Source organism: Trachypithecus francoisi, unplaced genomic scaffold (assembly GCF_009764315.1).
Source record: "Trachypithecus francoisi isolate TF-2019V2 unplaced genomic scaffold, Tfra_2.0 Lachesis_group3, whole genome shotgun sequence".
Taxonomy (NCBI): Eukaryota; Metazoa; Chordata; class Mammalia; order Primates; family Cercopithecidae; genus Trachypithecus; species Trachypithecus francoisi.
In genome coordinates this window covers 19008619-19033375 of record NW_022681468.1, presented here as the reverse complement: position 1 = coordinate 19033375, position 24757 = coordinate 19008619, and the positions used below count along the sequence as shown (strand labels likewise).

The 24757-nt window shown below is 40.2% G+C and overlaps 1 protein-coding gene across 1 annotated transcript in view; it reads right to left on the bottom strand.

Annotated features, from left to right (window-relative positions):
• GALC (galactosylceramidase) overlaps positions 1 to 13990 on the bottom strand; it is a 58857-nt gene extending 44867 nt beyond the window's left edge. Inside the window, exons 1-6 of the mRNA XM_033191689.1 lie at positions 12900 to 13990; positions 8084 to 8152; positions 7774 to 7837; positions 6099 to 6212; positions 2572 to 2711; positions 348 to 386 (exon numbers count right to left, since the gene is read on the bottom strand). Of these exons, the coding sequence (XP_033047580.1) occupies positions 348 to 386; positions 2572 to 2711; positions 6099 to 6212; positions 7774 to 7837; positions 8084 to 8152; positions 12900 to 13094 (621 nt within the window). The 5' untranslated portion in view covers positions 13095 to 13990. The remainder of the gene's footprint in view (positions 1 to 347; positions 387 to 2571; positions 2712 to 6098; positions 6213 to 7773; positions 7838 to 8083; positions 8153 to 12899) is intronic.
• Positions 13991 to 24757: the final 10767 nt, after the last annotated feature.

Sequence of the window (24757 nt, the reverse complement as noted above, 5' to 3'; positions counted from 1 at the left end):
AAAACAGCTACATTTCTTGAAGTCCTAAAAGTCTAAAACGATATAATTGTTTCATAAAATTCATCAGAATTCCAAAACTAATGAGTTTTAAAATAGAAAAATTCAACACAATTCTTTAGACAAAGGTAATTAAGGACTCACAAAGAATTACACATGCTTTAATATCAGGAATATAAACATTGTTAAGATTTCGCTTGAATTTTATGTCACAACCAGCAAAATAAATAACTGTAGTATAAAAAATATGGTGTTTCTAACACAAATTTGCTACTAATTTCTGTGTTTGGAACTACAAGGAATTATTCACTAAAAAGTTAAAGACAGAAAGATACTAAAGTTGTACATACCTTAATATAATTGGCATTATATGACCTCTCATTCCAAATCTGCAAAACAAAAAGTCAAAAAAGTATGAATTGAAAGTTATGAAATGTCAGAAAGTAATTATCATTAAGATACCATTTCTCTCATCATCTTTCATATTCTCTGATAAGCCATTTTTTTAACTTTATGGGATATCCTGCCATAGAATTTATAGATACTTATAAGATAGCATAACTTTTTTAAAATTAAAATATAATTTTTAAAAACCTTAAAATATTTCATGGGTATTTTTCAAAAAGTAATTTATTCCAAATATTTTCAACAATGGAATATTCATTAATTCATTCAACACATGTTGACAGCGCAATGTGTGCCAGAGACTATACTAGGCATTGGAGAACTAATAGATATGGAAACTGTTACAACAATTATGACAAGATCCCTATAGGTACACCTGAAAGCCAAGTATTAATATGTATACTGTATAGAAGGCATATTTTTAAGCATACACAGAGAATCACACTAATACGCTAGTCACAAAAGCAAACTCTGAATGAGGATGGATAAAAGGAACATATATACATCTATTAGGTTTAGAGTCATGAAGCCTGAGGTTTTAGAATTGAAAGAACTTCCGTAACTCCACAGTGGAGAAAACTGTTAATAACAAGAGATGATTCTAGAATCCAGGTGCAGGTCTTTTTACTCCAATGATACAGGAAAGAGTTTATCAATGAAGCTCCTCACCATAGCATGTGTTATCATGAGTCTAAACAAGATGTGAATCACCCATTACTTGTGATTTTACCATAAGAGAAAGCTATTAGATCAAACCTACATTTAGTCTCACTATGGGTTATAAATGTCCTGACATTTAAGAAAGTTCTCTGGCCAGGTGTGGTTGCTCATTCCTGTAATCCCAGCACTTTGGGAGGCTGAGGTGGGCGGATCACGAGGTCAGGAGTTTGAGACCAGCCTGGCCAACATAGTGAAACCTCGTCTCTAATAAAAAGAAAAAAAAAAAATAGCTGGGCATTGTGGCGGGTGCCTGTAATCCCAGCTACTTGAGGCAGGAGAATCACTTGAACCCAGGAGGCAGAGGTTGCAGCGAGCCGAGATCACAACACTGCACTCCAGTCTGGGTGATAGTGCCAAAAAAAAAAAAAAAGAGGAAAGTTCTCAAATATAAACTAATTTTCAGTCATAATTTGGGAGAGGGTAGCAAAAGCTAGTATATTCTTTCTTCTGACTTCCTCCAGCCCTTGGCTCATCCTCATGCCCTTGGCTCATCCTCATGCCCTGTATCACCATGTAGTATTGCAGTTAATATGTTCCAGTGTCTACTTCTCTTACTGAATACAAGAGCTTATTAATCTTAGTAGCCCTAAAATATTACAGTCACAGTTCCTGCAACACAGTAGGAGGTCAATAATTGTTTGCTGATAATCTAAGTCATGATTGCATGAAAATGTTTAAGTATTAGTTTTAACTGATGGTACATTAATAAGCAACTGATTATCGAGACCCAGTATGTGTATGTTAAGGCTCTGTGGGGTATGATGCAGCCTGAGGCATGCCTCCACCCAGCCAACAGACAAGCTGGACATGATATCGTTTTCCATACTTTTTAAATCCTTAAAAGGTGTTAAGGTGTTAAATAACAGTTTGTGACAGGTAGACACAGATTTCAGCCAGCCTGCCAAATCTGGCCCATCATCTGTCATTTTACAACTTGAGAGCTAAAAGTGCTTTTAGTTTTAAATAGTCACATTTTAAATGGCTATATATTTACCTCAAGATCCTCAATATTGCCTTTTGGCCCACAAACCCAAAACTATCTATGCTCTGGCCCTTTAATAAAAAGTTTGCCAATCTTTGGCTTAAGACAACAATAGAATAAAATGAGACTAACCCATAAGCTGTCTAGGAAACACAACATTGTTGTAGGAACCAGAGAAAATAGGGAAAGCTTTGAAGGAGAATTTGAGTTGGGTTGACACAAAAAAAACCAGCTCAGAGGAAGGAGGTATACACTTAGTACAGTTTTCAAAAGTGGCGACATTGGGATGGGCAAAGGGGAGCAATTAAAGGTCACATGTACTTAGCTTGTGTTATTATCAGACACCAGTAGAACAAATTAGTCTCATGACATAAAATGGTTGGTCAAAAAGTACCTTAGAACCAAATCATATTTTAAATTACAAATACATGTCCAAAACTGAATCATATTTAAAATATATTACTAACTCCAATATAATCAATGTCCAAATCATGGTAATGCTTGGCACCCACAATCCAGGTCACAACATAATAGGCAGTCAGCTGAAGATTGACATAAGGCCAGTCAAAACCTTTTCCCAGCCATCCAGGGAATGACCATGGCAACCCTGCAGAGAGAAGGGAGGAGGCAAAGGTAGAGGAGGTATAACGGTGTTGGCGCTATTGAAAATAAAACAATTTTTTTTTAAGAAAAGCATTCAACTTGCAAAAAACCAACACAGATCTGACTAAAGGAAAGTTTATATACCATATAAAAATTATTGAAATCCTTTCCAATCTATAGACACTATAATTCCTTATTGATCCCTAGAGTCAGGTCCCATAATTTCAAATGTTCCTTCCAGGCAAAAGAAAAATAACAAATACAAACACCTCTATCCAAGACCCTTACCAATAGAAAGAAATGTACCATATGTTTTAACTTAACATTTCCACTCATTGTTGGAACGTTCAATATTCAACTTCTGTTTTTTAAGGTCAAATCAAAGAATTCTAAAAGGCTTATTCCAAACTACTCACTCCTTCGAGTTATGTATAACACAAATTTATCATTCACTTGTACATCTTCTTATAATTTAAGGGTCCTTAAAATATTAATCAGTCAGGCAATGTAATGTAGCAAAATTAGTTTGTTCTTATATCAATATAAATGACAATGAATCCATAGAGAAATATACCCTTGTTAAGTGATACACATCAAATAAGTCCATATTCTTCCAACAACCCTGATTATGTTTAAGTAAAAAAGTGAGAAGAGTAGAAAAGTACGTATTAAAATTCTAAATTTAAATTGCTACTAATTTTAAAATAAGCTCAACAGTTAAGTTCCTCAGCAATAAATATATTACCAAACTAGTTCACCACTGAAAAAAATAAAAATAAAAATGACAAAATGCTTATTTTCTAAACTCAGGAGAACACCCAAGTGTATTACATAAGAAATGTGACATTAAAGTAATAGAATTCTTTTTTTTTTTTTATTATACTTTAAGTTCTAGGGTACATGTGTATAACGTGCAGCTTTGTTACATATGTATACTTGTGCCATGTTGGTGTGCTGCACCCATCAACTCGTCAGCACCCATCAATTCGTCATTTATATCAGGTATAACTCCCAATGCAATCCCTCCCCCCTCCCCCCTCCCCATGATAGGCCCCGATGTGTGATGCTCCCCTTCCCGAGTCCAAGTGATCTCATTGTTCAGTTCCCACCTATGAGTGAGAACATGCGGTGTTTGGTTTTCTGTTCTTGTGATAGTTTGCTAAGAATGATGGTTTCCAGCTGCATCCATGTCCCTACAAAGGACGCAAACTCATCCTTTTTTATGGCTACATAATATTCCATGGTGTATATGTGCCACATTTTCTTAATCCAGTCTGTCACAGATGGACATTTGGGTTGATTCCAAGTCTTTGCTATTGTGAATAGTGCCGCAATAAACATACGTGTGCATGTGTCTTTATAGCAGCATGATTTATAATCCTTTGGGTATATACCCAGTAGTGGGATGGCTGGGTCATATGGTACATCTAGATCTAGATCCTTGAGGAATAGCCATACTGTTTTCCATAATGGTTGAACTAGTTTACAATCTCACCAACAGTGTAAAAGTGTTCCTATTTCTCCACATCCTCTCCAACATCTATTGTTTCCTGACTTCTTAATGATTGCCATTCTAACTGGTGTGAGATGGTATCTCATTGTGGTTTTGATTTGCATTTCTCTGATGGCCAGTGATGATGAGCATTTTTTCATGTGTCTGTTGGCTGTATGAATGTCTTCTTTTGAGAAATGTCTGTTCATATCCTTTGCCCACTTTTTGATGGGGTTGTTTTTTTCTTGTAAATTTGTTTGAGTTCTTTGTAGATTCTGGATATTAGCCCTTTGTCAGATGAGTAGATTGCAAAAATTTTCTCCCATTCTGTAGGCTGCCTGTTCACTCTGATGGTAGTTTCTTTCGCTGTGCAGAAGCTCTTTAGTTTAATCATATCCCATTTGTCAATTTTGGCTTTTGCTGCCGTTGCTTTTGGTGTTTTGGACATGAAGTCCTTGCCCATGCCTATGTCCTGAATGGTACTACCTAGGTTTTCTTCTAGGGTTTTTATGGTATTAGGTCTAACATTTAAGTCTCTAATCCATCTTGAATTAATTTTCGTATAAGGAGTAAGGAAAGGATCCAGTTTCAGCTTTCTACTTATGGCTAGCCAATTTTCCCAGCACCATTTATTAAATAGGGAATCCTTTCCCCATTTCTTGTTTCTCTCAGGTTTGTCAAAGATCAGATGGCTGTAGATGTGTGGTATTATTTCTGAGGACTCTGTTCTGTTCCATTGGTCTATATCTCTGTTTTGGTACCAGAGGTAATAGAATTCTTGAAAACAATGAAATGCTAAATGCAATCTGAAGGCCTACCATGTGTAAGTCTTTGTTAGGACATGGTTTTGCCTGCTATATTCCCTACATTTAAATGAGGTCTGACCTTGGAAGCAGTCTGGCGGATATTTACTAAATTCAGTGATGCTTTTACTGCAAACAGCATTTCTGGAATCTTACAAAAGCCCATTTACAAAGAACATACTTACTCCTAATTTCTTTTAACTTAGAAAATATTACTCTTATCCTTTAATTTGATTGCTGAGAAAATTATTTTTTAAATAACTAGAAATCAGGCCTTTAAAATGAATCATTAATTTCATTTAACTTAGTTTGAATTTAAGCCTGTTTCAAAAAATCAAATTCATTTCAAGTGATGAAAGTATCCATCACTCTGATGTTTGAAATACTTCACAGGCTCTGTACGCATTCTCACAGAACTGTGAAATGTACATAGTCCCACTGAAGCAACCAGCCAATGATCCTTCCAAAAGAACCTAAGCTCCACAGGTGCAGGGATTGGGGATGGGATTGGCTTCCTGAGTCCCTAGAACAGTAACCAGCACATTATTGAAGTTCAAAAACTAACAAACAAACAAAAAACACTTTTGTATGTACCTTTTCTAAAAATGGGTTTACTACTACATGTAATATACAATTGTGTAACTAGTTAGGTGTACTACTGCATAGTATTACCCTTTTACAAACACTGATGACAGATTTGTGAATACTATTACCCTTTTATGAATATTGATGACAGATTTTGTGAAGAAAAGTAGTTTAGCATCATAGAAACATGGAATTATGTGCTAAAACTGATTTTGCCATTTACTAACTGTCTATGTTAGGTCAGTGGCATAATTTTTCTAAGCCTCTACTGCTTCTTCCTGCCAAATGGAAAGAATCATGCCTTACTTCACAGGTATTAGAAGGATTCAACATAATATACAAGGGCAAAGAAAGGATCACCCTTGACACATGCTTTGCTGCTGGTAGCATACTGGTAGTATTAATGACATTACGAGCACTTCCATACTAATAGAGATTCCACCAACATGATCCAGAATTTAAAAATTAAAGGAAAAGAGACTGAAGAAGCATTGCAAACTTCATTTCTTACCAATGAGTGTAATATTGGGATTCCTCTTCTTAGCTTCCTTCATTAACCACCACTCATATCCTCGAAAGTAATTCTCATCTAGTGCATAGTGCATGTGGGAGGGCTCAGTGCCATCTGAATAGAGGAGAGCAAAAACGGAAGTAATGATCCATGAATGGTACTTCCTAGGACCATCTCACTCCCCACTCCCACCCGCGACACCCACTTCACAAAAGCGGTATTCCAGTTCTAATCCTGAAGTTGGGCAAATCGTAATCTTATACAACTTAAGGATGGATGATAAAAGCACATTACTTCATCCTTTTTTCATTATCTTAAGCATTGTAAAAGTCTTAATAAAACCACAACCTTCTATCATAAGCAGTACTGAGAGAAATGTTATCACCTCATATAACTAAAAATTCCCAGTATTCATTCTTCTGGACTTTTGATCTCTCTCTGGTTTTCAAATCCCCATGTCCAACTTTAAGTTCTCATTACCTCAACTTTCAGCTTATCAATGCTGGATATGAATCCCCGGGCTCCTGAGCCCTGTTCTCAGAACCCACACCTTTAGCCTATAATAATTCTTGATATAGGAAGAGTTTTGAGAAAAAAAAAGGAATAAGTATACATATCCACTCTAAGAATAACAAAATTCTATACTAACATCTGCAGTTAGTAGAGGTTACATTATCTTAGCACTGAGGTAGGTAACTGCTATTAAAGTCCTCATATATTCCCACAGTTCACAAATATCTGCCCCTGCTAAGCTGGGCCTTCCGAGAGGCCCTTGCACATTTCTTCTTAAAGGTAAATATCAGAATTCACAAGAACTGCCTGTTTATGTATCTCTACCTCTAATTTAGCTTCAGCAAGTGAAATTAGCCCATCATTGTCAATTCTGCCTAAAAGGTTTTAACAGTAAAATGCAACAGCTTGGGGAAAGTTTCTGTTATAGGGGTTTCTTCTGTTTTTGCTTTGTACTTTTTATTTCAACATAAACACTAATACCACTACATAGACATATCTGGTCAACAAAGAATTACTTCCAAATCACTAGCAGGAATACAAGTATGCAGGAGATACACTAGAGTTCATTATAATGGAATCTGATCTATAAACAATAAGCTATATCTAATCATAGAGAGAATTTTTTTCTTCTTCCTGAAAAATAAAAGGCCTATAAACTGCCAATTGATACCATGGACTACACAAAGCCAATCAAAATAGTGACAATGAAGACTGAAGATTTAGTGATTAAAGTTTTGTTTTCAAAAGAAAAAAAAGCTGTATCTCTGAAACACTGGTTACATACATTTTTACCACATATTTTAAGTTAATAGCATTTTATATGCTCTACATAAAATTAAAATCTTTCTAACTTCTCAATAAAATTCAAAATTGTCCCTATGCTCTGTCCTGTATATATAGATTTTAGAAAACTGTGGATTTGTTTACTACCGATTACTTCAACTAAATAAGCAATTGAAAGTCTGAATGTTGTTTTAGATGGACCATATTCTATATAATATTTTACAATAATTACAGTTTAAAAATGAGGAACACTCTAATAAGCAACAATCAATCTCAAAAGTGTTGGTACTGTTTACATATATTCTGAAATCACAGTCCATATGGTGAGGTATAGATTAAAATGTTGACGGGAGAAATCCTATGTCCCAAATTCTCCTACCTGTTGTCTGCCCATCACCACCTATTTCCACTTTTAGAATATGCAAAGAGGCACCAAAATTTGGCTGTGAAAAGAATTAACAGTATTAACATAGTGCTGTATTGTATGATGCTTCAAGACAATTACTAATTACTGCCTTAGGTTTTACAGGCGCAAAAACAAAAGTAAAACTTCAAATAGCAATTTATTCCAAAAGTAATGCGCCATTTTTTCAAAAACTAGAATTTTGAGGCTAATAAATTATAGGTGAAATTCACTCTACAGTTTCTAAAATATCACAGGTATCAAGAAATAATTATATTTTCATTACCTTAAAGAGATAATCCAATATCTGAGAACGATAGGGCTCTGGGTAATTTACTAGAAGTCGGGAGGTTGCCTAAAAAAATAAGTTTTTAAAAGTATGAATAAAAGAAATCCAATCATGAATATTTGTCTACAGTGTTCATGCACACCACCTGGTATACACATATTTAGCCTCGGGCAAGGTCAGGCTGTGGAAAAACACCTCACAAGTTGCTTATCTGGCCTTTCTGTGCCAATCACTGGGCAAGTAGGGCTGCTGTTTGTCCAATAGCTAAAAGGTTCTCTTCTTCTGGGATGAGGGTTAACTGGGAGGTAAACTGGCTAACCTCATAATCACAAACTTATCCTGAAACTCAGATTTTCTATCTTGAAACCAACTGACAACAATATCTCAGGGCTAAGATGAGAGGGATGAATGTCAGGCAATTTTGCCCCTTAACATCTTCCAGAAAAACATCACAACCAGCAGTGCTGAAAGGAAGCACCACTTTCCCCATCCTCATAAATTCTACCTGTTACTATTAAGAATAACGAGCAATAATCTCCAGACCAGGCTGTACTAAGGAAACTTAACCCAAGAGTGGCATCAGAATGCATGGAAAGACAAGAGTGGACAGTGCAGGGACCAATACTGGATCATGCCTGGACCATGGCATACAACTATTTGAAAAAAGAAATCACAAAACCAATAATTGACCTATAATCTATCCTTTGGCAGGCAATATAATCAAAAAATAAATAAAAAGAGGCCGGTTTTTGGCATGAAACAGTAGCACATCCTCAGGCCTGTAAACCAGACAGTCCTAGGTTCAAACTGCTGACACTTTGCCAGGTGTGTGTATGATGACAGGGACAAAATACTTCCCTTTTATGGGGTTTAACTTTCTATTTTATATTCTCACATACGCTACCACTGACATTCTGGTAGTGCCCATATCTACTTGTTCTCACACCCAAAACATCCCCAGTCCCTACCAGTGAGGCAAAGACCCATGGAGCTGCTCTCTAGTCACTCTTCTCATCTACCTCAGTATATCCCAAACCAAACATAGCATTTTTGCACCTATCTGCTCCTTTTCCTGAGCTTGCTGTCTCAGTAACAAACACTTGCCTACACCATAAACTTGGGCCACCTTTTGTCCAAACTTCCCATGCACCCTCAATCACCAAGATATCCTTAATAGCTCTCAAATCCTTCCTCTTCTCTTCAACCCCACTGACTTACCTAGGCCCTCCTCACTTATGAGAAAAGCCTAAGTGGTCTCAGGGCATCCCCTCTGCCTCTCCCTCTATTCTATCTCCCATGCTACTTACGAGAGCAAGCTTCCCAAAACACAAATGTAATCATGAAACTCTTCTGTGTAAACATGCTAAGATCTTCCCTTCCCCAAAAGGTTTCAGGATAAAGTTCAAATTGCTCAATTTTGCACCCAAATCCCTTAATTATTCAGTTCCTAACCCTGATACTTTAACCCTTATCACTCTCACACCTTCTATCTAGGTGTATCAAACAATGTTTTCTATTCTTACGCCTGGAATGCATGCCACATCCTCTCTTGGACAACTCCAATTCACCTTTCAGCTTAAATTCCACCTCTTCAAGGAAGGATGCCTTCTGACCCTGCTCACTGATTTGATGTAAGTGCCTCTCCTTTGGGCTCCTTTGGCACCAGATCCATATCTCTATTATAACACTTTGAACCCTGCATCCTCATCACTCCTTTACTTTTCTGACTCAGCTCTTAGTTCCTTAAGGACATGGACTGAATCTTATTCAAGTTCGTACACTCATTCTTGTTATTCAATAAACACTTATTAAATATTTTATAGGTCTTTTGTTGCACTGGTACAGGCAACATAACTGATTTCATCATTAATAAGCTATGTAATCATAGGCAAATTATTGTAAAGTGGGCTACCTTACTCATTCAGCTGTTGTAAGACTAAAATTAGATGTATGTAAAGGACTTGGCACATTACCTGGCACATAGTAAGTTCTCAATAAAGGCAAGTGTTATATATACAGATTTTTTAAATACATATTTCTCAAAGAGCTTACAACCTAGCAGGGGCTCCAATATCAAAATAGGCAATCTTTAAATGAACACTGTATAGGCACACTAATATATCCTTGACCCTAGGTAAACAATGCTTCCTGTCCTGCACTATGCCATTAAAACTGTGCGCTTTGCTGTCTAGGGTTTATTTTGCCCTCTATGCACTCCCATTTAACAGAGAAAGTATCGGCTTCAGGCAAACACACCAATTAGGCTATTACAAACCTATAGCCACACCTAACACAACAGCATAAGTCAAAGGCAATATAACCAAATGTTAAAATGCACCATTAAGCAATAACAAATCATAGGATTACCAACCACACTGCCTGAATGAGGCCTGGAACTGTTTACAGGCCCAGGAAAAAAGCCCTGGGAACATTTCATCATCCAGTGGCCTTGAAATAACTTCCTCTTCCCTAATCCCTGAAACTGGTTATTAACCAAAATCAGTAATGTGCAAGACATCATCCTAAGTACTTTAGGTCTATCCTCACAATGCTCCTACCATGCAAGTATAACTGTATCCCAAAAAAAGAAAGTGAGACAGAGAGGAGTTATAATAGATAACCTGCCAAGGTCATACAGTGAAGTGGCAGAACCCAGAATACACTCTTGGCAATCTTCTCTTTAGTCTATATTCTTTACGTTTTGTTTGGTTTTGGTTTTTGGGTTTTGTTTTGTTTTGTTTTATGAACGCAGTCTCACGCTGTCGCCCAGGCTGGAGAGCAATGGTGCGATCTCCGCTCATGGCACCCTCTGCCTCCCGGGTTCAAGCGATTCTCCTGCCTCAGCCTCCCAAGTAGCTGGGGACTACAGGCACATGCCACCGTGATCGGCTAATTTTTCGTATTTTAAGTAGAGACGAGTTTTCACCGTGTTAGCAGTGTAGTCTTGATCTCCTGACCTTGTGATCTGCCCCCCTCGGCCTCCCAAAGCGCTGGGATTACAGGTGTGAGCCACCGCGCCCAGCCCTACATTCTTAACTACTTACTGTACCATACTGCTTTCCCTCTCTGACATAAAGATTAAATGACAGCATTCTAAACACTTACTGCCACAACTTGGGCTAGGGACCAAGGACTCCACAAAGAAGTTTAATGTGGTATGCAAATATAATGTTACAAGAATTTTCATTATTTAGTGAGTTCCTACGAGGAGTAATGCACTCACTATACAGGAATACTAATAATTGTTGTATATTCTATCAGATTAGATAGGAGTTTCCTACTCTGAATTATGAAATGATTCTTCTCATCTTAGTAATTTTAAACTGGGCTTAAGAAATCTAATGGAAACAAAGACTTCCATTTTTCGGTAAGCTCTCACGCTAGATTTAGTATCACAAGTAAAGCTATAAAAAAGATGGGGCCCCATTTCATGAAATATTGGCTGTTTCAGGTTTAGACCAAAAACATAAAAAGGAGAATAGTAGTAGCAAAGAATAAACGCATTAGCTCATCGACCCACAGGTTTCCCCTGAAACACACATCAGCACTGCTGGAGAGATTGAAAATTAGGGAATAGGCCGGGCGCGGTGGCTCAAGCCTGTAATCCCAGCACTTTGGGAGGCCGAGACGGGTGGATCACAAGGTCAGGAGATCGAGACCATCCTGGCTAATACAGTGAAACCCCGTCTCTACTAAAAAATACAAAAAACTAGCCGGGCGACGAGGCAGGCGCCTGTAGTCCCAGCTACTCGGGAGGCTGAGGCAGGAGAATGGCATGAACCCAGGAGGCGGAGCTTGCAGTGAGCTGAGATCCGGCCACTGCACTCCAGCCTGGGCGGCAGAGCAAGACTCCGTCTCAAAAAAAAAAAAAAAAGAAAGAAAGAAAGAAAATTAGGGAATAAAAAAAAAACATAAACATCAAAAAGGATCAGCTAACTCCAGGGGAAAAAAAATTTTCCCTAGCAGGTTATATCATGTGGTCAGACTACCGACCAGGTCATCCTTGCAGCAGGCATTCAAGCTTGTTCTGAGTTGAATGTAAGGCTGCAAGCTCCATCCATCTCAACCCCAAAAACCCGAGTTCAACGTTAACATTTTCAAAAAAAAAATTAGCCCCAGATGTAATTTCGGGTACAAAAACCAAAAAACAAAACCCTTCTCACCCAAAGGTTGGCCACCATGAAGCCCGTGGGCCCAGAGGGAGTACCTGGTAGTTTCAGGCCGCTCGCTTATATTCCTTTTAAAGACACCTCGAGGCACCAGTCCTGCCTCCAAACAACATCCTATTCGGCGCTACCCTCTCTGGAGAAGCCCATCCTTACCCTGCACTAACAACTGCCCGAGACTTACGACTCCACCACCCACCAACTCCCCCAAAAGGAGGAGACACAGCCAAAGAATCCCGCTGGGGCGTTCTCTTCCGCACACGAACGCTCCCGCACTCCTTGGCCCTTTCTGGAGCGACGCTGCCCGACTGCCATCTCCGCGATGAAGACAGCCTGGGGCCCATTGCCTGGGACTAGGGTTCCAGCCCCGGCTTCTTCACTGCTTAGACCTGTCACTTTACTCTCTGGACCTCCGGATCGTCATTCGTTCAAACCTAACTGCGTCTGTGGTTCGTGTTAAACGAGAAAGCACCCGCCCCAGCCCCGCAGCGCACAAGCCTCAACCGCCTGCTGACGGGCACCCTAGGAGAGTGCGGCCGAAGGTGGAGCGGGTCGAAACGCAGGGCAACGCCGCGGGGGTTTGTGGGGCGGGCCTCACGGGGCGGGCTCTTGTCGCCCCCCGCGTATCCCCACAGCTCGCCGCTCACCCCGCCGCCGCTGACCGCGCCGATGCCGTCGAACTCCCGGCCCAGCCCGTCGGAGTCGTCGAGCACGTACGCGCCGCTGGGCGCCAACAGCGCACACAGCAGCAAGGGCACCGCAGCGCGGCCCGCCGAACCCGCGGCGGCCGTCATGGCTTTCACTCGGCGTTGCCGGGAAGCCGAGAGTAGCCACCCAGCCATTGTGTGGGTCACATGACTCCGGCGCCCAGGGAGGCGGGTCCCGTCGCCGCCACGATAGATACGGGCGAGAGGCTGCCGACGCTGACGCCGCCGTCGCCATTTTTAGTGCGGGTCAAGGGCCACTGACGCAGCCAGCGCAGGGTTGAGGAAGGAAGCGGCGAGCTTTTTCTTATTGCTCGCCTGTCTGTGGTCAGCCACGGGATTTCACATGTACTTCTCTTCCGACGTCACCTGGTGGGGCACTTTAACGCAGGGAAGGTGGATGTCCAAGGTCTGCCCAGGGAAGAGGGCAATGAGTGGCCCTACCATGGCTCTTGCCCAGCATCTCAGGGAGTATCTACCTTGTGCGAGGACCAGGCTTGGACCCCAGGTCCCAGTTCCATTGTTATCTTGGTGGAAATCAGTTTGCTTTTGGAGCCTGAGTTTTCCCTTATATGAGATGAGGCCAGAAGAGCAGCAGTGAGGGACTGAGAGAAAAGTTAATAAGCACTCAGTACATTGAATGCATTCCACAAGTGGCAAATGTTAGCTGAGAAGGTTCTCCAGTCTGGAAACTACCCCGGCATATTCAAGGCTTTTAGCCTTGAAGGAGTTAATAATATACCACCTCAAAATATGCTGCTGTGGCATATTGACTATTTTAAATTAAAGGCACTTAAAAACAGCAGGTGCAAGATCACTCTCATGGATATTATGTGTCTTAAAAGGAGGAGATGAAATTCCCACGTGAAACATGTCTTCCCTATAAAATAACATTCTTATCTTCAAGAACAGAAAGTTGAAGTCGAGGGAAATCTGTCCAAACAAAATTTGTTAATCCCTATCTTTCTAGTCACTTCTCTACCCAATTAATTACTCTAGCGCAAGCCCCTTTGCCTTATGTTTCACAACTTACTGTTTTTTGTCCATTTCACTCTATAAGCAATTGACTCTTAACTGCTGCTTTAGGTTTTGTTTGTTTGTTTATTTTTGTTTGGTTTGGTTGTTTTAATGAGGCCCCCCGTGCCATTTAAAATAAACAAATTCGTGTGGTTCTCTCCTGTCAGTCTATTAATATCTTAAATCAATTTAATACTAGGGCCCTGCTGGGACCCTACAGGGATGGAGGTGAAATTTTGCCTCCCCTACAATTTTATAAACTATCTTCCACTGTCAGTTGAAGTGATTCCAGACAGATAACTAAATTGGTAGGAAAGTTGTGAATTGCCCTGGAATTTCTGCCACATCCAGCACTGTCCTGAGATTTCTGATTTCCTTGTTATTGAAGTAAATTAAAGAGACTCTGAAGAGCTGCAGAGAAAGATTTTCTGATCCCCAAATTTCTCTTAGCAGAAGTATGGAGCTGGTTGTCATTGCCTACACAAGCCCCTGAGATACCACAATGGCAAGGAAAAGACCCAGAGACTTTAGGATCTGTGGGATTTGTCTGCAGAACCCTGTTTGGAATCTGATTATTTTGCCCCTTAACCACAAACCTAAATCTAAGTTTCAAGAACTCAATTATACTTGAAGGTCAAAACACTGGGCAATCCAGTAAATATGCACATCAGGTCCTCTGATATCCCTGGGTTCTTAATGTACATTAGCTATGTTTGTTCTTTCTTTCTTTTTAAATTACATCTATCCTGGTTTACTAAGGACAGTCACAACTTTTGTCTGAACGTAATTATTGATAATGCTCCCTTTACCCTCAGTAGTCTTCTGGCTTGGATCAGTTAAGTAGTCCCCTGTGTATGAACCACTTATTTTCTTTGGTTTCTTCTTTCCCCAGTACAACACGAATCTGAACTCTCTGCCTTCCCACTGCAACCAGTTTATGATGCAAGTCAGTAATGTTCCAGTTCTGTGGATTTACTGTTACAGAATTCACTCTGATCCATTTGTTCTGACACAATATATTAAGCATGAGCTGGAGCTCCTGTGGATACAAGCCATAGTAACCATTCGATCAAGTGAATGTTAAGCTTCTCTTACCAGCTCTTAACAAGCGCATAAGACCCGTGTAATACCGTGACTAGATGGGAAATACCAAGGTGATAACAGAGGAAACTACCTTACACATAAAATTAGGAAGTTGCATGATGATGTATGAATACCCAGCATACACCATCCTCTAGCACATCATTGTCAAACGGGTCAGTGGTCAGTGGTCTCGTTGTCTGAGGTGTTATCCAAGCTTCTTGTCTCACAACCAAAAGAAGGAGGTGGACACCAGAGTGATGTTGAAGAGAGAGTTTATTTTATGAAAGAAGAAAGCTGTCTGCAGTGGAGAGGGGTCCCAGATGGGTTGCCACTATTACAGTTGAATCCAAAAGCTTTTATAAGAAACTCCTCCCATCTCTGTAGCTGTTCGTGTAACTTACTGTAAAGCTATCTGTGCAACTCCCCTTATCTTGTGCAGCTGTGGGTATGTCTTGGATAAAGTTCAGCTTCTCTTTTTTGTGTAACTGTGGTGGGTTCTAGGTAAGCACCCTCTCCACCCCCATGCAAGTTCCCACAGAGCCCACCATGTATGTGCCTGAAAAAGGGTAGAAACTTTTTCCTGGGAACCTGCTAATCACACAAAGAACAAAAGGCTTCTATGCTGGGCCTTCCTTTCTTTATCAGTGCAGCTGTTGCCTGAGTTTTCCCCAGGCCACTCTATTTGTGCCTGTAGCTTGATTTTTCAGGCTGTCTTTCTGTTTAAAAGAATTTTACCAAAGACCAACTTTAGCTGTCTGCCCAACTAAGTTTTCCCTTTTCTCCGCCCTCAGTTGCACCTTGTAGTTGGAATGCATGCCACAAATATTTGAGCAATGTGTGAAATCTACAAAAGAGGAAACAAACTCTAAGGGAAAAGGTAGCCTCACTCCCAGGAAGTCCCAGTAGTTCCTGTTAGTTCAGTTACCAAAGAAATTGCTTACCAGATAAATATTTTTTGTTTCTAATTTCTGATCTATATTCATGAGACCAGACATGAGGCAAGAAAGTTTCTAATAAAAGGCCAATAAATACAAGCTGACAGAGATCCTTGGAATGCTGGGCACAGCCATCAAATGTGCTCACGATGTGAGATAAAGAAAAATGACAGTTACCCCACAAGTGATCATATGCTTAGCTTCCCTTGCATCTGTGGATCAGGGTCAGTGAGATAAGATGGTAAGAAAGGAAGGTCCCGGTTTTCAGATTTTAAATGACAGTGTTTCTGTCTCTCTGTTTAATCTGAAACACTTCAAGAATTTGCATGTTATCGTTGCTCAGGGGCCACACTGACCTCTGTACTATTCCAGTGTTCGTAAATGGTCTGCCAAAGGAAACACGATGATTTTTCTAAGTATCACAACTACACCTCAGCCACCCCACATCTCTCCTTTTTCTTTTTCTTTTTTTTTTTGAGACAGAGTCTTGCTCTGTCGCCCAGGCTGGAGTGCAGTGGCCAGATCTCAGCTCACTGCAAGCTCCGCCTCCCGGGCTTACGCCATTCTCCTGCCTCAGCCTCCCGAGTAGCTGGGACTACAGGCGCCGCCACCTCGCCCGGCTAGTTTTTGTATTTTTTAGTAGAGACGGGGTTTCACCGTGTTCACCAGGATGGTCTCGAACTCCTGACCTCGTGATCCGCCCGTCTCGGCCCCCCAAAGTGCTGGGATTACAGGCTTGAGCCACCGCGCCCGGCCCATCTCTCCTTTTTCTAAATAAAATAATGTGACCAAAATCAAATAGTCTCTTGAGAGGGACCAGAGAGCTTGCCTTTTAATGAAAATGTATTGATAAACTCTAATAGCAGTCTGGATTTTTTTTTTTCTTTTTTCTTTCCCCAAGACTGTCATAAAACAGTAGGATAGTAGTCTGTTGTCTCACTTCAGGAAAAGGCTTTACTTTTATAAATCAGTCTAACTCCCCTTCAGTCTACCATCGATGGGCATTTAGGTTGATTCCATGTTTTTGGTATTAGGCTGTCAGAAATTCTAGGGCAGAGGCCAGGTTTATTTCTTATTTGTACATCTTAAGCACAGTGCCCAAACTATGCTAAGTACTCAATAAATATTAGTTGAACTAAAGACAAATCATAGCTAATGTACATTAAGAACCCAGGGTTATCAGAGGACCTGATGTGCATATTTATTGGATTGCCCAGAGCTTTGACCTTCAGGTATAGTTGAGTTCTTAAAGTAGGAATCCCCTGGGACATAAGAGTGTATAGTGTTTTCTCGAACTGTCCTGTAACATCTGCTATATTTTTTAACTTTTATTTTCGGTTCAGGGTGCATGTGCAGGTGTGTTACAAAGGTAAATTGTATGTCCTAGGGTTGATGTACAGATGATTTCATTACCCAGGTAATAAGCATAGTACTCGATAGGTAGTTTTTTGATCCTCCCCTGCCCCCCACCCTCCACCCTTAAGTCAGCCCCAGTGCCTGTTGTTCCGTTGTTGTTTGTGTCCTTATGTACTCCATGTTTAGCTCTGACTTGTGAGAATATGTAGTATTTGATTTTCTGTTCCTGTGTTAGTCTTCTTAGGGTAATGACCTCCAGCTCCATTCATGTTACTGCAAAGAACGTGATCTAATTTTTCTTTTTTTTTTTGAGACAGAGTCTTGCTCTGTCATCCAGGCTGGAGTGCAATGGTGTGATCTCGGCTCTCTGCAATCTCTACCTCCCATGTTCAAGCGATTCCCCTAACTCAGCCTCCTGAGTAGCTGGGATTACAGGTGTGTGCTACCACGCCTGGCTAATTTTTGTATTTTTAATAGAGTCAGGGTTTCACCATGTTGGTCAAGCTGGTCTCGAACTCCTGACCTCATGATCTGCCCGCCTCGGCTTCCCAAAGTGCTGAGATTACAGGTGTGAGCCACAGCACCCGGCTTCTCATTCTTTTTTATAGCTGCAGAGTATTCCATGTTGTATATGTAACACATTTTCTTTATTCGCTGATAGACCATTGATAGAGATTTAGGTTGATTCCATGTCTTTGCTATTGCAAATAGTGCTGAAATGACCATCCACTTGCATGTGTCTTTATGGGAGAATGACTTATATTCCTTTCAGTATATATTCAACATCTGCCATTTGTCTGGTCTTTCAACTCTGGACGTGTTTCTTGATTGCAACTGTTAGTTACACTGCCCTGTTCAGTGACTTCTCTCTAAAATAAGGCTCTATTAATTCAGAATTTTATATAAACAAAATGAAAATAATTCAGAGGACAGAATCCACCTAATAAAATAAATTATAAATTGCTTACTGAACATTTTCTTAAGTATAACTACAAATAAAGACTTCTATAGCAAAGAGCAATGTAGTATAGTAGTTAGAATATTGGCCCTGGAGCCCTGGGTTGCCTGGCTTCAAATCTTTCTCCAATGGCTTTGTAGCAGTGTAATTTTGGTTGAGTTACATAACTTCTTTGGGCTTCAATTTACCCATCCATAAAATAGAGATAATGATGGCAATACATTAATGTGAACATTGGACAAGCTAATATTTATATAGCACTTAGAAGAGTGACCCACACATCCTATGTGTTATATGAGTGCTTATATAAATAATAACAAATGACATACCTATGTAACTATAGTATAACTTTTGAGTTTACTGCTTTCCCCACAATTAATTCTGCAAAAGCAGATTATTCCTGTCTTTCTATTGGTCTCAATTTTTCTTTTTCTGGGTTGTTGTCTACAGTCATCCAAATCCATGTCATGTGTGGCTGATTCCTCATAGTGAGAATCTTGGTGTGAAGGAGAATTCTGCCTCCTTCAGAAGTAAAGGAACTAGATGCTCTCTCTTACTGTCCCTAGCAGTACAGGCTCTGACAATGACCAGGCTTTCTCAATCAGTTCCTTGAACCTGCAAATTTGACTTTGGAAGAGTAACTAGATGTATGCACAGTTGAGAAATCCCACAAGAGCCATATCAGAGTCCAGAAGAGGCAGCTGCATAGAGGCTTCGTCAGTGGTGGCCTCAGATACCTAAAGCAGCGTGATCAAGCAGTGCCATTCTTACCTGAATGCTCAGACAGAGTGACCTGGCTGTCTTTTTGGTCCTTTGACTCTAACCCATTTTACAAGTCTTATTCTGAAGTTTCTGCATCGATTTGTTCCATATCCTGATTTCTTTCTTTCTGAGTCATTCATTTTCTTCTCAGGTTACCCACAGATGGTTTCTGTTACCTGCAGCAAGGAACCCTGATGGACACACTAGGTTATGATCCAAAGCTGATGTGATAATTGCAAAGAAGTGTCAGTCTCTGTGTCTGCATTTCTCCACTGTAAAAACTGCCTTCACCACCTGTAGTCCTTTTGCTGGTAATTGTTACAGCATAGATTTTCTCAAATAAAGGAATTCCAGGAAATTGTATTGTCCTCCTATGCTTTACCTATAATATTTCTACTCCTCTTTGGATTGCAAATACCTACTTTATTGCACTCCTGCCAGGAAAAGAATTTTAGAATCCACCTAGCTCCAGGCCCCAGGCATGAAGAAAATGACTGTACAAGAGGTTCTCACCACTCAAAATATTTTTGAAACATCTATTACAATGCTCTCCAACAGAAATATACCCAGTAGTGAGACTGCTGAATCACATTGTAGTTCCATTTTTAATTTTTTGAGGAACTGCAAGTTTTCCACAATGGCTAAACTAATTTACATTCACACTAACAGTGTGCATGGGTTCCCTTTTCTCTATATCCCTGACAACATCTTCTTTCCTCTTTTTGATAACAGCAATTCTAACAAGTGTGAGGTGATATTGTTATGCCCAGACCGTTTGTTCCCGGAAGAAGACCACCAGAGTCCAGAGTCAAAGCCAAGCGGCAAGGATCTTTAATGCAAGTTCGAACTTGGTCCCTCCGTTCTATAACATACAAGAGGGCCCCGAATGATGCATATGCCCGCTTTTTATAGCCCAATGCATACAGGATATGTAAGGTTACAGAGGTACAAAGGAATTCTTTTGGTTGCAGCATCACAACTGGTAATTGGTTAATACAATTAACAGTTTTCTATTTGTTCCCGCGCATTTAGTAAAACTACAAACGGTTGTGACCTTATCAGGGGCTCTCTAGGTGGTGTTTCTGAGATGTGTGGGTAGGGGATGTGTTGGGTTCAGGAAGTCGGGACAAAATAAAGGATTGTGTTTGTACTGGGCCCAGGACTAAGATATGTGGCAGACACTGGTAATTAGAGCAGGACAGAGACTTTCACAACGTTTGTCCTTACAATGTCTGGAGTCTATAGATAACCTTAATCGGTTAGGTCCGGGGTCGATCTTTAACTAGGCTCAGGGCGCCGCCCGGGCTGTTTGCCTGTGGACTTCATTTCTGCCTCTTAGTCTCTTCATTTGATCTCTTTCAATATTATGTTTTCAATTTGCATTTCCCTTATGATTAGTGATTTTGAGCATTTTTTAATATACCTGTTGGCCTTTTATATGTATTCTGAGAAATGTCTATTCAGCTCCTTTGCCCATTTTTAATCAGGTTATTTATTTTCTTGCTATTGAGCTGAGTTCCTTATTTATTTTGGATATTAACCCCTGAGATGTGTGACTTGCAAATATTTTATCTCATTCTGTAGGTTGTCTCTTTACTCTGTTGACTGTTTCTTTGGATATGCAGAAGCTTTTTAGTTTAACGTAATTCCATTTGTCTATTTTCACTTTTGTTGCCTGTGCTTTAGGGGCCATATTCAAAACATCATTGCCCAGACCAATGTCATGGAGTTTTCTTCTATGATTTCTTCTACCAGCTTTACAGTTTCAGTTCTTACATTTAAGTCTTAACCCATTTTGAGTTAATTTTTGCATATGGTGTGAGACAGCATGGCAGAGAAAATCCAAAGGAAAGTGGACATATGCAAAGAGGGCCAGAGAGGTATCCAGACTCTTACTGTGGGGAAAAGAAAGAGGGATCAGCCTGTTACTATGTCTATATAAAAAGAAGTAGACATAAGAGACTCCATCTTGTTCTGTTTTTGAGATGCTGTTAATCTGTGACCCTACCCCCAACCTTGTCCTTGCAAGAGACATGTGCTGTGGTGGCTCAAGGTTTAAAGGATTTTGGGCTGTGCAGGGTGTGCTTTGTTAAACAAGTGCCTGAAGGCAGTATGCTTGTGAAAAGTCATCACCATTCTCCTAATCTCAAGTACCCAGGGACACGTACACTGCCAAAGGTCGCAGGGACCTCTGCCTAGGAAAGCTGGGTATTGTCCAAGGTTTCTCCCCATGTGATAGTCTGAAATATGGCCTCGTGGGAAGAGAAAGACCTAATCGTCCCCTAGTCTGACACCCGTGAAGGGTCTGTGCTGAGGAGGACTAGTATTAGAGGAAAGAAGTCCTCTTGGCAGTTGAGATAGAGAAAAGTATCTGTCTCCTACCCGTCCCTGGGCAATGGAACAGCTCGTGTAAAACCTGATTGTATGTTCTGTTTACTGAGAAAGGAGAAAACCGCCTTAGGGCGAAAGGTGGGACTTGCTGGCGCAATGCTGCTCTTTATGCACTAAAAAGGTTTATGGAGATGTTTGCATGTGCATATCAAGGCACAGCACTTTTCCTTAAACTTGTGTCACAGAGATCTTTATTCATATGTCTTACTGCTGACCTTCTGCCTGCGATGATCCTATTATCCTGCTACTTCCCTTTTTTCTAAGATGGTAAAGATAATTATCAATAAATACTAAGGGAACTCAGAGACCGGTGCCGGCGTGGGTCCTCTGTATGCTGAGCGCCGGTCCCATGGGCCCACTTTTTCTTTCGCTATACTTTGTCTCTGTGTCTCATTTCTTTTCTCAAGTCTCTGGTTCCACCTAATGAGAAATGCCCACAGGTGTGGAGGGGCAGGCCACCCCTTCACTTACAACAGCCCACTCTCTGGAGAACTAATCTAGTCCTGAGATAACTAATCCAGAGAGAGAACTCACTCACTACTTCAGAACAGCACCAAGCCATTAAGGAGGGATCTACCCCCATTGTCCAAACATCTCCCACTGGGCCCCACCTCCTACTACTGCCACACTGGGAATCAAATCAACACCAGCTTTGTAAAAGCAAACAAACCATACCCAACTACAACAGTGAGGTCTCTCAGGTACATACTCCTGAGTCTCTCCTTGGAAATGAGGAACAGGTTCACTCTCCTCCGCAGATCACACAACTCATCTAGGGTGTTTATCACCCACCCCTACCTCAGGGCTTGCTTGGAAGTGAGGACAGCAATCAAGATGCAGGGCCCCTTTCTCAAGCACTGACCACATCTAAGCTCTTGAACATACTTCCTCTCTCACAACGGTAAACCCAACCCCCACCAAGCAGGACAATCTTTTTCAGTTTTGGGGGCTGGGAAGTTTTACTTTATTTCAACCCATATTCTCCCAAGCGTAGTGTCTGTGCCTCAGTCTTTTCCATGGCCTTGAGTTCCCTAAATCTTTTGAAACTCAAAATTCACATTGTCTTTTTTTTTTTCCCTGCTTGTGCCAGAAATTTCCTCGAGGTAATAAATGCAAAATGGTTCACTGATAGTGTCAGGGTAGGGCTAGAGGGAAAAGAAATGTGGCTGGGAAAATATAGCATGATTTCAAAATCTTACCTTGCCGTATTTAGTTGCTGCTTTAACTAGTGAAACTACACCTAGCAGATAGTGTGGTCTCACAAAGGACACCTTCATCAGTAGACCACACTCTTGCACTGTCTGCCCCATGGAGAAGTTGGAACCAGGTAGATCCACAATCTCCTCCCCATTACACGATGAGTAGCCCAACTGGCCAGTGTTGGGTCCCCAGTTTGTGACCACAAGAAGACCAAATAATGGACTGGTCAGAAATGCCAACCCCTTTAAGGCAGTGTTCTGAATAACTACTTACTGTCTTTATCTCATCGTTATGTTGTTAAAATGTCACAGTGACTCGATTTAAAATTTGTAACCATTCATTAAAAAAGGTAGCCCTATCATTGAAAATACAGTATTGCCATATTTTCCATATTAAGAAGCAAATTTCTTAAAAGCTGGTAAATTTCTTATTGTATAGAATTGGCAAGGTGTTAGCATAGCTCAGCTCCAGCTTTTTCTCCTGTTAAATCAGGAGAAATGAAAGTTTGTGTTTCTTATGTTTCTTAACTACAACCTTTTTTTTTTGAAAAGCAAACTACATACATATGTGATATGGACATGAAAAAAATCCTTTCCCTAAAAGCAGAAGTATAGTCTATTCAGATAAAATAAGAGATTATGAGAGTAATGAAATACCTACATAACAATGCCCTTGTACCCCGAACTGAAAAAAAGATATCCCGTGTATAGAAACCACAGATAACGGCCGGGCGCGGTGGCTCAAGCCTGTAATCCCAGCACTTTGGGAGGCCGAGACGGGCGGATCACAAGGTCAGGAGATCGAGACCATCCTGGCTAACACGGTGAAACCCCGTCTCTACTAAAAAAAAAAAAAAAACTAGCCGGGCGAGGTGGCGAGCGCCTGTAGTCCCAGCTACTCGGGAGGCTGAGGCAGGAGAATGGCGTAAACCCGGGAGGCGGAGCTTGCAGTGAGCTGAGATCGGGCCACTGCACTCCAGCCTGGGTGACAGAGCGAGACTCCGTCTCAACAAAAAAAAAAAAAAAAGAAACCAGAGATAAGCAGATGTACAAAACCAAGCGAAAATGAGAATTTTGAATTAGAGTCTCGAGTAAACTGAAATCATTACTTTCATTTTTGTAAATGTTCAAGACATTTATTATTAATTTTTTACTTTATAATTTTTATTATTTCAATAACATTCTGATTTGTGATTTACTATATGCTAAATTACTTTATAAACTTTCCTGTACTTTATAAATGTAAGGTATTAGTTTTATTATTCTTAAAGAAAGACCTACAAAGGAAGTATTGAAAATCTTTACATTCCTGATATACCCTGATCAACTTCAATATGAAAAGCCTTGCTTATATACAGGCTCATCTCTTCCATCTCGGGTAGGAGAAGAAAAGAAAAAAAAAAGCACCACCACCACCACCAACAACCCTTAATGTCGTTTTACAAACACAGATTCAAAATGTCCTGATTACATCTTTAAAATTAGGTCAAATGTTTTCATCCCAAATCAATTATGTTCTTTTAAATAATATTTTCCCTTCATTTATAATAAAAGTTTATGAGGGCAAGATTCAAAAGTGATATTTCTGACTTTTTTATATATCAATAGCAAGAAAGTTATAGGAGCTAATTTCACTTCATATTAAACCGCTTATAGATTTGGCATTAATTTTAACTTGCTAAAGTACAAGAGTTTTTGTAATAACAATAAAAATCTTTCTCAAATAAAATTTTCAAGTTTCATAAAATTATTTGTCTCAGCTAGTTAGTTCAATTGCTCCTAGCCATCTCTGTTTCCAAGAGGAGAATCAAAGGAGAAAATAGTTCTACAATCAAATACTATATATCCAATCCCATTAGTCTCAAAAAAAAAAAAAAAAGACTGTATGAAGTTGGCTACCTTAACCCCAGCCTTAAACAGCACAATAGCCATCATTAAACCCCTCAACCTCAATTCTCCCTTTTCTCCCAGGAACTTCATCACCCTGAATCTGTCTACAATATCCTCCCCTATCTCACACATCCAAATGGCTCATTCTGTTTTACCTGTACCCCTCTTGAAGTACTTCTTCATTTTGCCATTGCATTACAATCATTATTA